This window comes from Serinus canaria, chromosome 15 (assembly GCF_022539315.1).
Source record: "Serinus canaria isolate serCan28SL12 chromosome 15, serCan2020, whole genome shotgun sequence".
Classification (NCBI taxonomy): Eukaryota; Metazoa; Chordata; class Aves; order Passeriformes; family Fringillidae; genus Serinus; species Serinus canaria.
Genome location: NC_066329.1, coordinates 13,948,504 through 13,963,929, shown reverse-complemented (window position 1 = coordinate 13,963,929; position 15,426 = coordinate 13,948,504). Strand labels below are relative to the sequence as shown.

At 48.1% G+C, this 15,426-nt stretch overlaps 1 protein-coding gene across 1 annotated transcript in view; it reads right to left on the bottom strand.

The window, feature by feature from the left end:
• Positions 1-1,632: 1,632 nt before the first annotated feature.
• Positions 1,633-15,426, bottom strand: part of MMP17 (matrix metallopeptidase 17) — a 53,432-nt gene continuing 39,638 nt past the window's right edge. The window contains exons 5-10 of the mRNA XM_030233376.2: positions 13,288-13,464; positions 13,056-13,155; positions 11,372-11,454; positions 7,702-7,854; positions 3,829-4,086; positions 1,633-2,613 (exon numbers count right to left, since the gene is read on the bottom strand). Coding sequence (XP_030089236.1) covers positions 2,288-2,613; positions 3,829-4,086; positions 7,702-7,854; positions 11,372-11,454; positions 13,056-13,155; positions 13,288-13,464 — 1,097 coding nt within the window. The 3' untranslated portion in view covers positions 1,633-2,287. The remainder of the gene's footprint in view (positions 2,614-3,828; positions 4,087-7,701; positions 7,855-11,371; positions 11,455-13,055; positions 13,156-13,287; positions 13,465-15,426) is intronic.

The window sequence follows — 15,426 nt, the reverse complement described above, 5'->3', positions numbered from 1 at the left end:
CAAGTTTTTAGTATTTTTTTGGCTGGGAGTTTGGTATTTTTTGTAAGCTGGGCTTTTAACATTGTTGTAACCTGTGGCTTTGTTATTTGATAACCTGTGATTTGCAGGGGTTTGGGACATCCAAGCTCAGTGTCCTGGTTTCATTTAACTTCTACCACTACAATTAACCAGGCATGGGAACTATTAAATTGCAGGATATAGTATGAGACGCTTCCTGAAACAGATACAAATTCCAGCGACAGCAAACTCCACCACCACATTTAGAAACCCTTCAGCAAAAACACTGGAAAAGCAAAACTGATGTCTGGTGACCCGGAGTTCCAGAAGACTGAGGGAAACATGGGGAAGGAGCAGACAGTGAACAGCTTCCGCTGCTTTTTGTTCCAAGTGCTACTGCAATTGTAGCTTCCCTGCAATTTCATGTCCAGCGTGTCTCTTCCAAGCTCAAGAGATGAACAGTCAAGTACTCCAGGACTGGAGAGAGGGTGTCTTCTGCTACCTGGCTACAGCTCCAAGAGGAATCTGTGAAGTGCTGATGTTTAGGCTAAAGGAGTAAAAGCCATGTCTTCATGACTGAAGAGAAAGAAATGCAACGGGAATCAACCAAAGGAACTTCACATCTCCCACAGCCCCAGCAGCCTCTGCTTGGCTCAACTGCCATAAGTGGGATGGGATGCTGCTCTGAACAACAGAGGCAGAGTCACTCAGCAGAGGGAACTGCATGCCTGAGATTTTTTTTGCTTCTAAGTTTTTAAAGGCTTTTTAGTGGTTTAATGGGATGTTTCATTGAGTCATGACGCATAAAATCACATTGTAGCACACCTGTGAGTGCTTGGGACTATTCAAAAATGCAAATAGCAGAGGGAAACCCAAGGTGACCCCCTCTTTCTGTCAGGATGCAACTGTAAACTTTTCCTGCCTTTCCTGCTGTGCCACAGGGGGCTTTGTGTTACACCTACCACCCAGGGCAACTGGAGCAGCCTTGGGTCCCTGTCTGCTCCATGTCTCCCCGAGAAACTGGACTCGGCAGGGCAGCAAAAGACATTTGTGCAGGAGCTTTGCAGAAGCAGGGCAGAGGAGAAGACCGTGTCCCAGTGGCCTCCGCTCACGACAACAGCACCTTGACAACAGCAGACTCGAAGACCCTGGCTTCTTTGCCATCTCATCCAAGTTATCGCTCACTATTTTCAAGAACTCTCAGATGCCCAAATTATACCACAGAAAATTGATGAATGGTGAGGAATAAACACAAACAGGAGCATCCTAGGGTCCAGGAGCAGCGCTTGACCCTGGCTTCTACCACTCCAAACTCCTGTCAGAGGCATCAAAAGGAATTTGAGCTGACTGCACAGCACCTTCCCTGCTCCAGCCCATGCTGTGCAGCACAGCAAGGTATGGCAGAGTAACAAGCAAATGCAATACATCTTGATTCCTCCCAAAACATAAGGCTGACCCGACACAGGAATTCTGTGAGACCAGAAGTTTGTGCGCACAGATTAGTCTGGGGAAGTGGTTGTAAATGCATCTCATTTGGCTGCACTGCCCTCATCCAGAGGCGAGGCTGCTAAGAGCCTCAGCCGACAGTACCTTGCTGCAGGTATCAGGCTTGATCTGGCACAGGACTGGGAGATCTCCATGTAGGCGGCCAAGGTTTATTAGAGAAACTGTTAAATTACAATGACTCGTATACAAAGATAAGCTGCGGCACCTTCCGAAAGGCAAAGGTGTTTCTGACCCATAGAAACTGATACAGGTTACCCAGACACCAGTGACTACAGCAGGCTTGACAGTAAATAATGATCACCTTGCAGTTAATCTTAGTGGAGTCACGGTTTCTTCTGCCTAGTACATCCAATGGGATGTGTACATTGTGTCAGCACACAACTGCTATCTCCTGCTGGCTGCCTTTCTGTTGCCATCTATCTCAGCAGCATCTCTTCTGCCCCCATTCCATCCCAGGAGCTCTCCCCTCTGTCATTTGCTGTGTTTGAACATCCAGAGCAACACATCTCTATGAAGCATTTCTAAATTCAACATAAGGCTGCTCTTATCTTTAACTGGATGGGGGAATAAGAAGATGCAGAACTCAACTCTGTTATTAGACCTTTAAACTAAAATTAAGAAGAAAGTAAACCCCAAAACAAAATCACTGTTCATTTCTCATGGAGAATTCAAACCCTTCACTGGCATGTTCTTAGGAATGTCTTTTTTTCTGCTTGGAACAGTTAGCAATCACAGAGCTGTATTCCGAAGCACCACGGTGTTGTCCTGATGGTGAGATGAGCCGTCAGAGGGCCACACAAACCAGTGCTGCTGTCCACACAGCCAGCATGAGGCTGGCAGTCGGTCCGGGTGTGGGGTGAGGGCGCGGGGATGGGGTGCCCGAGGTGCAGGAGCAGACCTCGTAACCGTTCTTTGAGCGGCTCTCGTCGTGCTGTCCCGGCCTGGAGCGTGCCCCAGTCCTGCTGCTCCCGGCTGCCTCGGGGGCGTCGGCCTGCATGTCACTGCACACCAGCCAGTCCCTGGCGATGGACTGTGGGTACCCGGACTGCGCCTCCAGATCACTGTCCAGCACCTTCCAGTACTCCTTGCCCTTAAAGAAGTAACTTGCACCTGCAAAGAGACCAAAACCCAAACACGAGGTGAGTGTTGGTGGATGACGTCCCAGAGGAAGGTCAAAGGAGCACTTGGAGCAGCAGAGGAGTGTTCCCACCCCAGCGGAGGCCCGGGGAGCAGAGGCGCATGAGATATCATTGCTTGTTGTCAATATTCCCCTCTCGCTGCTGGAGGGATGCTCCAGAAAAGAAGGTAACTGTGCCTGCCCACGATCTCTAACATCAGCCAGGAGCCACCAGCACTTGGAGGTGGATGGTGAGCTGTTGCCTCTTCCGTGCTGAGTCCCGAAGCAGCTATGCCTCCCAGTACTGTGGGCGTGTAGGGTCGAGGCCCTGTGAGCCCACAGCTGGACACATCATGCACTACTCTCCTTCTTGTAATCGGGCATGGTAAAACTGGAGACCCCGCTATCCATTAATGACTTGAGGTGTGTGCTGCTGATCCTGGGCTCAGAAAAATAACCTGAGCCTGACAGGGCCCTGGGAACCTTCTGCTTTCAGGTGCACGTTTTCCGCTCTGAACTGGGAGGCAGTCAATTCTTTAAGTAGGCCCCATGCCCAGGAGGACTCCTACCTATGGGAATGTCACTCTCAATAGCTTTGGAAATTCAGCTTGAAAAGTCTCTAGAAGTGGCTGTCCCCTCTGCCTGGTTTAATGCTACTACACTGTTAGGTTGTCAGTAAATAAACCCCGGAAATGTCGCTTTGTTGTGAGTGAATAGCTGATTGTAAACGTCTCCTGTGACAAAATTTTTGTGGTCTTTTCAGGGGAAAGAAACCACTGAGAAATCTGATCAGAAAATGAGTTGTAACTCTGGGAAAACATCTTTACAAGTATTTTCTGTCTGCATCCTCATATATGCACCTAAAAATCCAATGACAATAAGACCAGCGAGGAGCAAATCAGCCCATACTAGGACAAAAATCACTGCAAAGCAGTGACATCGCACATCAACTGTGTTCTTTTAACCGAGTACAATAATTATCACCTCACGATATTTTTGTTGCCTGTTTAAAAATACAAAATCCTCTAGTGAGCAGTATGGGGAGCTCTGGCTGGAATGACCAGAGCTCTCTCTTCAGCTTCGAGTCACCAGGAACAGCCCATCAGGGGCTCAGCCTTTGTGTTGGCAGGCAGGGTAGAAGGGGCTACAGCTCAACAGAGCACTGATTTTCTTTGCTGTGCTTTTTTTAAACCGCCATATGGACTCACCATCTGACCACCTCATGGCATCATCTAAAGGGCTGGGTATTCCCTTCCACGGGATGGCCTCTGAAGGATAGCCGGGATCCATCCTCCGCTCGTGGTCATCGTAGCACCAGTAGAGATTGTCCTTAAAGAAATAAGTCTTGTCATTGTGAGCCCAGGAGAAAGCAGCGTCAATTCCTCCCAGGGGCAGGCCAAAGTCCGAAATGGGTCGTGGGTACCCTTCCTCCACATTGTTATCTTTGAAGACCCAGTATCTGTCTCCTGTGGAAAGGAAACAAGCACAGAATAAAATCACATTTGTTTCACAGCCTAAACCAGTATTTTTCCACAGATGAGCTGAGCTAATATTTTGTTATCTACTGCAGTGACAAAGCCTCGGGGTTGAGCTCTGTGCATTTAAGGATGGGAAAAGGAAGGGGTCAGCCCATGGGGGAACCTCTGGCTTTGAATAGCTGCTTCTTTGTGTCAGGCTGTCCATGGACATATCCCCGCTTTGCTGCTGAAAGCACGACCGTCCCAGGATACGAACGCACTGACAGCATCAGTACGGCTGTCACTTTTATGTATTTGATGGAGGCATTTGATTTTCTGCCTGTGTTGTGGTTAGAGAGGAAGTGAGTTTTTTGGGATGCTGTGGTCAAACCAATAGGTGCTCAGATTTGAATATTGGCACCTGGTGTGGCCATTGAGGACATGGATACGCCTCTGAGAACACAGCGGGGTTAAAAGCTGAGAACTCCCAGAGGGAAGCTCTCTCTTGGGTTCCGTCTGTGAAAGAGGTCAGACCTCCCCTGCTCCGAGCTGGGCGGGGGAAGGGAAGCCATGCAGCCGGAGGAGGTAGGCCGGGTCTGGACAGAGAAGGGAGGTGAAGGCCCCTGCAAGATGGAAGGGTGGAGGTGATAGTGGGGCCCTGGAAAATGTCAAGATAGACTCTGAAATGTTAAGCTTAGCTTTGCACCTGCGTAAGTAATATGATAAATGATATAAATGTGATGATTGCTTAGTAATTAAATATAATTATTGTATAATCATAAGAAGAATCATGAGAAACTATGCTTATCTATCCTTAAATATAAACTGCCATATCCTTATCCATAAGCCCCTCCTTATCTAAGGAGGCTATGCTTGGCTGAAATCTATGTATACAATAGAACAATATAAGTGTAATAATTAACATGAAAGTTATATAATGGTAGAATATAAAAGTATGTTCACCCCGAACCCGCGTCGGAGTCAGATTTGGGTTTGTACCCCTGACACCCAGAGCTCTTCAATAAAAGCACCTGCATATAATCATTTCTCATGATTATGTGTTCCTGAACACTAACAGAGGAGCACTGAAAGGCTTTGGGCAGCCCCCCCAGGAGAGAGAGAGAGGGAGAGAGCCTGTGCCTGTGCTTGTGCCCCACTGAAATTTGATAGCATGGCCGGTGTGAAGGAGAAGGGAGAGGGGTGCTGTGAGAAGGTGCCCGGCAGGGCAGCCGTGGGCGTTCTGGACAGGCAGAGCCTGAGACTTTTAACCCTTTTCTTGGATGCTGGAAACCTTACAAATGCTGATTCCTCCTGGAGTTGAATGAGAAGAGAGATAGAGATAAGAGCAAATGGGCCACAAGAGAAGTTGAAAAGAATCTTAGGTGGGAGGAGATGATGGAGTGGCCTTTGGTGGGACTTTTCTTGTATGGCCATGGACAGAACCATTTTTCCTGTGACACAGAGACTGCATTTAGGGGGGGAGGCAATGGCTTGGAGCCAAGAGAGTGCAGTGATGTAATGCAAAGGAGTGGTGTGAGCAGAGATGGCAGGTGAGGAGGGCGGTGGTGGTGCCCTCCATCTTCAGGGAAGAAGAAGAAGATCTCTGTTCTTGAGATCCCTCGGCCCCAGGGGGTGAAATCTGGGGGGGACAGGTGTCCCAAAAGTGAGAGACTGTGCTTTTTTTGGAACAGGGCAAGGCACCCTTAAAAAGGAAAACCCTAGAAGCAGCCCTGATCTATGCACAGTGGTGAGAGCACTGGGCATGGAAGGAAGATGTCACTATGGCAAAATGATCTCTGGGTGGTGCCACGTGTGACATGGAAACACAAGAGGTTTCAACTGTGGTTCCTAGGGAAGCCTGTGGTACAAGAGGGACTCCTCTCTCCTTGATGAAATGAGAATTGATTATCTAAAGGGTGGTGATGGGTTGAGAGTTGATGATCTGAGGGGGAGGAGGAATGTTTTTGGGAGGTTTTCATTCCGAGTTCTGTGTGTTTCTCTTTATATATAGTTGTAGATTAACAAAGGTTTTTCCCCTTTTATTCCTAAGCTGGAGCCTGCTTTGCTCTATTTCTGATCACATCTCACAGTGGACACCAGGGAGAAAGTATTTTCATGGGGGCACTGGCATTGTGCCAGGGTCAAACCACGACAGCCTGCTATCCAAAGAAACAAAGCAGCTTTTGTGGGCAAACTTGACACTTTCTGCAAACTATCTGGCTCCTAAGAAGCCAAGTGTAATCCACTTTGGAAGAGAAATTGCCACTTTCTAGGGCCAGATGGCTTGAGACACCTGTGCATTATGAGGCTGCATAGGGACTGGATGCATCCCATATGAGCAGCTCACTGCTCTTCAAGGGTCTTACACAGCTGCCTCCTCAGCCTGACCTTGGGCAGGAGAGAACAAGCAAATGAACCCAGCTGTCTCAATTTCTTCATAGTTCTCTAACCACTGGGATAGTCTTTCTTCTTTTACAATTTCTATATAAGAACCTGCAGTGCCCTTTTGGGTATTGCATAGCCTATTTTAGGGATAAGAGTTTTTCCTCCCTTGGTTTTCTAGAATATCTGAAGAGGCCCTTAAATGCATGCCCATGTATCAGCAGCAGGACCTTAGGGGCCAAGGTGGCACACTCCTTAAGCTGGCCCTATTCCCTCTGGGAAAGCAGGGCAGGCTGCCTGAGGCAACAGGACACACGTGGCAGCGCCTTCCATATGCTGTCCCATTGAGAGATGTGGGGCTCGGTGTGGAGCTCAGTGTGCCGGCGGTCCAGGAGGGTGTCGGCTGCACTTGCAAAGGCCTTCAGCAAGCCTAGGGGCTTGTGTGGGACATGAGCCATCTCTCTGGCCTGGCTGGGGGAACTGAAAGCAAATTATTGCTTCCAGAAGAGCTTGGTTCAGCACCTCTGAAACCGATAATTGCACCATGTTTCAAGCAGAAGGGGCGGGAGACAAAAAGCAATTTCCAAACAGGAAGAATGGTGGGCTGGGATGTGTTTAGCACTTCAAGTGCCCAACCTCGGTGAAATGAGTCAGTACTTGCCAGGGTCTTGGGTGACATTGAGTGCATGGGTGGCATCTAACCAGCACAGGTAGATGGTCTGTGGGGGACTCGGACATTTGTATAGAAACCAAGAAGTAAACTGGTCCTCCAGCTCTTCTGAAATAAAAGCGTGCCAGTTTTTTTAAATAAAAAGAGAAAATTATACTACTAATTTTAAGAAAGAAACACAGTAACAGAAATATAATTATTAAAACCGAAGGTCTTCAGATTAATTTTTATCTCCTTTCTGACTATTTCTTTTCTCAGCAACACATACTGAAAAGAGAAAAGGTCAAAGAAGGAACACACCACCTGTGAGTGTGTGTAGGGGTGGTTCTTGCTTGTGTTTCATTCTTGAAAAGCCCCTGAAAGGATTTTTGTTACATTTGGATGAACTTTATCTTCAATGACATTTCCCTTATTTTCTGGGGAACGTGACTGTTATCTTTTGCTTGCCCTCCCTTCTGGCCTTGCTCATGGACAACAGGATTCAGACTGGCACTCGAGATGCTTAACACGTGGCACTGGTGTCTCCTGCCTAGCACTGCATCCTATACTCCCCGCACCGTGTTTGCTCTCACCTTTGAAGAAGACAATCTTGTGGTCGCTGGTTCTCTCGTAGACTGCGTCTAGGCTGTCCAGGTTGAGCGGCAAGCCCCGCCAGAAACGGTGAATCTGAGCCGGCTGGAGGGAGACCAAGTGCTTATTGCGAGTCAGTCTCCAGAAGTACTTGCCTGGAGGGACAGACTGGACATTACTGAACCACACTCAACCCACCTTCCTTGCGGGTGAGTGTCGGGTGGGCGGCAGCAGCAGGAAGCAAAGTGTGTGAGATAGGAGCCATGATTTAGAGCCATCCTGCTTTCCAGCAGCAGCTGCAACTGCTTTCTATTTCTAGCAGTCATTAGAAGAAATCCCTTTCTTTTTTGGATTAAAATAATCCTCTGGACACTGCGCTGGAGCTCTTATACTCCTGGCCGCAGCATGAGGCGGTGCTGCTGAGCCAAGGCAGGAGAGAGGAGCCTTTCGTTTCCTCCCTCCCCCTCTCTGCTCGGGACCTCCTACAAGCTGGTGGGACTAGGCACTGACAGCCTTAAGCAAGAGCTTCCAAAAAAACATCCCTATTCCTCCTCTCCTGGAGCAGCCACAGCTTCCTGCACACAGGATCTCCAGCTGCTTTCATGTTTGGAAAGGTCTAGTATGTTACAGTGAAATACAGAAATACCAGATGGGTTGTTTTGTAATAACGAAAAGGAATGAGAAAATAAAGGAGGAGGAAAACATCTGAATAGATCTGGAAGGCTTGAGGTGGGGAAGGAGGCAGTTAAGGACTTTGGTACCATCTAGAGGTGCAGGATACTAAGCAGAGACTGCAGTCCTGTGGAGCTTCCAGGATGAATGTACTGCTGGTGCCAGCAAATGCACTTCAACACCTGCAGCAGCACTTCCCCAGCTAGGAAAGAGTATTTTAGAGATTTCTGAAATATTTTTAGATAGTGTAAAAGAAAACAGATTTATCCTTTGTGGGAAGGATGACATACTTTTTCCTGCTGAAAGAGCCTTATATGGGATTTCCTGAGGATTCTTAATGGTTTTCAGGGGCAACTCCAACCCCAACTCTGTGTTGGCTCTGGGATTCTCAGCCTTTTTGCAGCACATGTAATGCTGTGTTTTCTCCAGAGAGCTCCATGGAGTGACACGAGCCAGAGCAAGATGTTTAGGAGGCAACTCTCAACTTTGTCTTTTATTTGTTATTGCCCGTTAGAAATTATTGTACATTATTTGCATCTGGTCTTGCATTAATTTCTTGCATGAAAGCAATAGTAACAAAAGATGCATCTTCAGATTTCTATGTCCCACACGCACAGTTCTTTCTCGAGCTGGCAGATTGTGACACCAGCTTTTAAATTTTTATGGAAATTTGGTCTTAGCATAATAATGCAGGACACAAAACTCTAACACTTTAACATCCACAGAGAGGGAATTTTATTCTAATCATAAGGATTTATATAATATTCTTGTTCTTCTACTCCAGTTTGCATATTTGCTTTATCTTAACTGAAACATAAATTAATAATACATTCCGATATGGTGGGAATTGCCATAATTACAGATTCTTTTAAAGAATATAAACAATCCCGAGGATTCAAATTTGGTGGCCATTTTACATCAATGGAAACATATGTAATTAAATAAAGATGATCTCTGCATCTGTAATTAGCAAGGCACTAGACAAGGTCAGATTTCCACTTTTTTAGCAAGAAATACAGCTCAACTTAATTCCTTCTTTAGCAGATCAACATCTGAACTTCCAGGTTCCCTGGGCTCATTGGAGACACAAAGGGGAGCCTCAGTACTTTTGACATTTTGTCCCTTTGCAAGTGATGGGCTCAGCAGGTGAGCGGCTGCAGCAGGGAAACCTTAAATCTACCCCGAAAGTTAGGAGTAAATATCCTGAGCTGTTGGTGACTTTGGCTGGGTTTTTATAAGCTATCAGGAGGAAGAAAGAAAATAAAGCACTAAAGTAGCAAGGAATGCTGAACGAGACAGCTCCAGTGTGCCTGGGCTCATGATCTGCCATGGCCCAGCCTGCTCTCCAAAGTGCTGCTGTTGCATGGATGATCATCAGCCGAAGCCAGATCCATGGGAGAACTACTGCCATTAGCATGCTGGAATGATTTAAAAACCAAAATCCCAACCCTGTATTTGTTTAAAAAGCTCAATTTAAATCCTCCTCTGAGGTGAAAAACTGAACACGATGAAAGCCAAGTGTGAGGTTCTGCTGCACCAAGATGATAGGTCAAGGCAATTGCTTTCTTTAATTTCAGGTAATTTTGATCCCAGCAGTGTCCACACTATCCAGACTTTGGGTGCCTTTGGCAAGACTGCTGCACACACCATGCAGACGCACATGCAGGCCAAAGGTGTTTAAAACTTCGGGAGTCTGCGGTGAAGCACCTACATGAAAGAAAGCGGTGATTCCAAAGAGCAGAGAACCCACCGTTGCCTTCAAAACAACAAGCCTGTGAGGTTTGGGGAGCTCCAGTTCTGGTGCCTTTGCAGTGGCTTCTTTCTGTCTAAGGAACCAGCAGGACCAGGTCTGAACAAAATGCCTATCGAGGGACAAAGCTCAGCACTAGAGATTATTTACTCTGCCCACGAGGTGACGTCTCCTCTCCTTGGTGCACAGGATGATTCAGGGGGCAACAATGGGGGCTGCGAGTAGAGTGCTGGAGGCGGACATGCAGCTGGTATCCACTGACCCTTTGCTCTTTACATCTGCTTTTTGGCCCGCAATAAATATATCCAAAAATAGACACCGAGATGGATTTCTCTGTATTTCATGTTTTTCTCCTCTGAGGGACAGATAGCCATTTATCCTGACACCAGTTCATGTCTTTGAGTTTCCCTTCTTCGCTGTGGCTTTTTGGAGCTGGCATCTGAACAAATACTCCTGTGGAACAGTCCCCACATTGTGCTTCCCTCAGGGCTCAGGAAACACAAAATTTTCTGGAGCCCTTTTGCTGTTCTTGCCTGTGACCCAAGGCTCACGCTGTGATACCCAGATGCCAGGACGTTGCTGCTCATCCCTGGAGAAAGTGCTTCTGCTTACCTGGTGGATGGCTTTGGGGTAGCCAAATGGTGGTCAGGGATGCAAAGCAACATCCGTGGGCACTTTTACATCTTGGAAAGGTGAGAAAGCAAGCCCAAAGAGTCCAGCCTACACAGGTTCTGCTCAGCTGAGAAGGCTCCGATGGGATCCTCATCAACAGCTGGGCATCCTGGGAACACAGTGCCAGCAAGTGTTCACTGGCACAAAACCAGATGGTCCTCAATTATGTACACACTGTCTTTGAGAGATGTACAGCAAGAAGAATTAGGGAAGGTGAAGCGTGGGAGGAAAGAAAGGCTGGAGGTTTCCAGGAAGAAAGCAGTGGAGTGTTGTTGCTACTCTGATTATCCTTGGTTCGACCTCGATTTTGACTTTTTGGTAGCACAATTATCAGATTTTAGTCCTTCACCGGGCAGTCCAGTGTGATAGATCAGAGTAAAAACTGCTGTGCTGGATTGTCACCAGTCCGGCCACACACTCAGGTATGAGATGCCTCTCTGGGTCTGTGGGAGCAGCCCACAAAGCCCAGCCAGCTCATCCTCACCACCCACTCCAGCCCGTCCCACACTGTGCAGCCTCTGGGGCTGCCACATCAAAGCCACCGCAGGGTGGCACGGGCACAGACCCCTGGTGCTCACCTTTGAAGAAGAAAGCCTCTCCCCGGATCTGGGCCACTGCATCAAAGTGCGTGTTACATCTGTTGGGCACGTCCCGCCTGAGGCTGTGGAGAGATGTCCAGGTGAGCAGGGCCCAGGCAGGCAGTGAGGGGCTGTGTCCCCACCCCCGATGCCTCCTATTCCATGGACTGAATCACCCCTGCTCCTGGAGAAGACTACAGGCTGCGCCCATCTGTCACTCCTCATGCTCAAGCCCGGCCACGTGCACAAGGATTTCCAAGGCGAGCTCGGCCAAACCTCAGCCTGAAGACAGCTTGGGCTGACAACTCTGAGCCACCGGATGCCATTGCTGGGAGTTGAACGAGGACATGCTCTACATTCACCAGCTCATGTAGCTGGTGAGAGCTGGCTTCCTGCTCCCAGTGGCATAGCGTGGCTTGGCCAGCTGCCCCAGGGCAGCAGGACATGGACAACAGCCAAGCAGCCTTTCACTCCAGCAGCTCGGGATGCCGCTGCTCCTGGGCTGAGCTCCAAAGTGCCAGTGAGAGGTGACAGAGCTGCAAAGCAGAAAGCAGCTGAGCTTAAACAGAGGGACCTGGAGGAGCTATGTGACGTCCAGTGAAATCTACCTGGTGAAAGCCACCTGGCAAGTGGCACCTGAGATACTGAGCTGCTTTAACAAGGTGGGTGGGGAAGGCACAGATTATGAAGGACTGAGAGAGCCACAAAGCCCACATAAGAAATGATGACTGACGAGGAACAAGGAGAGGATGCTGGTGACACACATGGAAAAGCTCCTGTAGGTAACAAGGAAGCATTAATCTATTCTGCAGGTAGAAAAATTGTGCTGGGCTGCCAGCACCAGCTTCTTTGCTCTTTGACCACAAAATGACAGATGTGGAGGCAAACCCCATCCACTCTCCCAGCATACGAGGCAGGAACAAGGGGATGACATGAGCAAGTTTCCTGCTGCTCCTGCTGCTGGTATGAGGTGGTGGCCTCTTACAACAGCAGGGAGAAAGGCTCTCGTATATCTAGGTCCAAACATGGCCATAAGGAGCCTGGTGGACAAGCGCCTTTAGAAGCTACGCGTGGAGAAACGTAACTAATGGCATTCAGCATGTTCAAACAAAAGGCACACTAGGTGAAAGTGACCCGCTCTGTCTCTGCCGCCCTCAACTGGGGCTCTTTTGGTGTCTGGCAAAAAAGTGTGACCATCACCTCCTGCCTTTTTGTCCAGTGTCCCCTCTTCTCTTAACTGTCCTGCTGTCTTGGTCAACATTTATTAATGAGCTATGTCCTGCACTTTGTCTAATGAGGCCATGCTTGATGGCCTCAGTGTAAGCAGCCCTTTGCCAATGCTAACCTGCATTGGAGTCAGGCTATCAGTCCACTTGTTCCAATATTCACTCCCTCAGGTACATTAGGCAGTTGCTCACTGTGGAACAATTCAGGTAAGTTATGCTTCTGCAATTCAGGATACTGGTGAGGAAGCTTGTTTAAAATTCCAGCAAGGATGAATTTACCTAAGGGATTTACCTAAGGGTGATGGTGACAACTTTCCACTAACATGAGTAAAAAAACCCTGAGTTTTAGCGAAATATCCAGAGAGAAATACCAAAGCCAGAGTGAGCAGGAAAGATATGGATGAAGTAGAGCTTCACTACGACACATCCTTTGCAGGAAAGGAAGAAATTTGACTTACGGGACAGTGGAGCGGTTCTCTGGCAGCTCTGGCAGGATTGGATGATCATTTGTTTTGCTGACTTCAGGCTTGGCTGTGGGGGACACAGATTCCCTGACTCCTGTGTAGAAAAGAAGCAGTAGTGGGGAACACCATCCTCCCTACCAGCTCCACTCACCCTAGAGAACAGCTATTCCAGTGTGTCCTCCCATGGCAGGAACAGGCTGCAGCCAGTTGAGGGACACAAACTTACCATAGAGTTGCCAGATCCGGACTTTGTCCTCGTAAGGCAGATCGTACTTCAGGGGATCCCCCACTGGACCTTGGTAGTAGGGTCTCATGATAGACTCTATGGCAGAGATGTGGGTCAAGCCGATGGCATGACCAAACTCATGGACAGCTACAGCAAATAGATCCATCCCATGAGTGTCTGGAGATAAGGATAAAATTGAAGTAAAAGTCACTAAGTGCTGAGAGTAATTGGGGGATTTGGGTGGGCTGCAGGGGCAGTAAGAGAAAGTATAGGTTTATTTTGAATAAAGTGGAAAGAAGAGCTTTGGAATAGGTAAAGTTTGAAAAAAATTTTTTTTTTCCAGTTAGAGAATGGGGTGGATCATATGAAAATGGAAAGCAAGCCAGACTTCAGCTTACACTAGCCTGGGTATCATCCCTCTTATTTCCACATCACTGTCGGCACCTGAGAAAAAGCTGGACAAAGGGCTGAGACAGCGACCGCATCACAACCATTTGCTGAGTGGCACTGCAGAAGCTGGGCCAGAGCAGTCACTCCCTGCATCTCATGCCTGCTGCAGCTGCTGACACAGCCTTTGCATTGCCCAAAATACCAGATTTCTGCAGCCACCAGCCAGGAGCTCATCACATCCTATGACAGTGAGCCAAGGAGCTGGGGAGCGCCGGGAGTGCCTGCCTGCCCACGGGGCCTCTGCAGGGCTTTCCCTGCCTGGCCTCGCACGGTGATGCCCCGGCCAAATCCATCCCTCAGCCTTCCTGTATGCACACAAAGGCGGGAATGTTCATCTGCTTATCGACCACCAACCTGCTCATCTCGCTGCTGCCCTGACACAAGTAGGTGACTGTATCCAGCTTTTTTTTAGAGGATTTACCATCTTCTCCTGTTACACATCCTGTGCTAATGGGGCTGCAGCTCTTGTGTCTGCTGCCTTTGGCAAACACTTTGATCCTCACACACCACAATGGCCGTTAGGAAGACACCGTTGAACATCAATACCTCGAGGCTTTGATGACTTTTTTCCTTCAGTCTGGGCTATCTCTACTATATTCTCTTTCCCCAAATTTCCTTATTTGTAATCCAACTCCCAGTGCCTCACACCACACCCACATACAGACCAATCCTATCCTCTCCAGAGCCTGAAACACTCATGTAAGGGGTTAATGCTCATTTCCAAACATACTCCTCTGCTACCAAAGCAAAGGAGGAGCTGCTCCCAGCTCTATGAGACTGAGCCTGCTTGGTGCATTCCCACCACCCAGCTCCAGACAGGCTGGGCCACACGTCCATGCAATTTCTGCCCCTCTCTGCACGGCTATGTCCTGCAGAGAGACACCAGAGGGCAGCAATGATTTTAAGTATGGTTCTTTTAAAGATCATGATGTCAAGTATTGTAATAAAGAAGCAGTGAGTTGGAAAGATCCCTGTGGAGCTCAGGGGAGTGTCACATTCCCTGAGAAAGAGATGGCTTCTTTACCATCTGAGATGGCTACTTTTTTGCACAAAAGTTGCCATGGCTGATCCTGCCTAGTCCTTAGTGCTCCTCACCAGGCTCAGGGTGCCAGAGCAGGGCAGAGATAGCCTTTGCTGAATTTTGCCTTTTCCTTCATGACTATTATTTACAGTGTCTGTAATCAAGTGAGATTTTTATAACCTGTGCTGTTTTCCCAGGCACTAAGAGAGAACAAGACATATGCTCTCTGACATTTTAATGCCAGACTGACAACCTTGGGGATATTTTTATATCATCTACAGAGTTGTTGTTTTTGAATCAGTAGAGAGAACAAAATAAATAAAAGATGAAGCTTGGATAGCTCCTCAAAGATCTTAAAAATAGAGGGCAGCTTTTCACTGGCAAGCTCATCCCCTCATCCCTTGGTGGAGCTTGGAGGGGCACTCCTGTGGGAGCACTGGCTCTGAGCTTGCTCCTTCATTGCAGCTTGTTTCACAACGGGCACTCCCAACCACTAGCTGCAAAACTGACTGCACATTCCCTGTGGCAAGCTACTGACCACAGTCCTTGCCTCTGCCCTGTATGTCTGCAGATCGAAACTGCTGCTTTTTTTTTCCTTCCTTCTGATAAGAGCCATCAGCTGGGGCTAGAAACATGAAACAAGGAGCATGAAAAAAGAGCAGGTAATT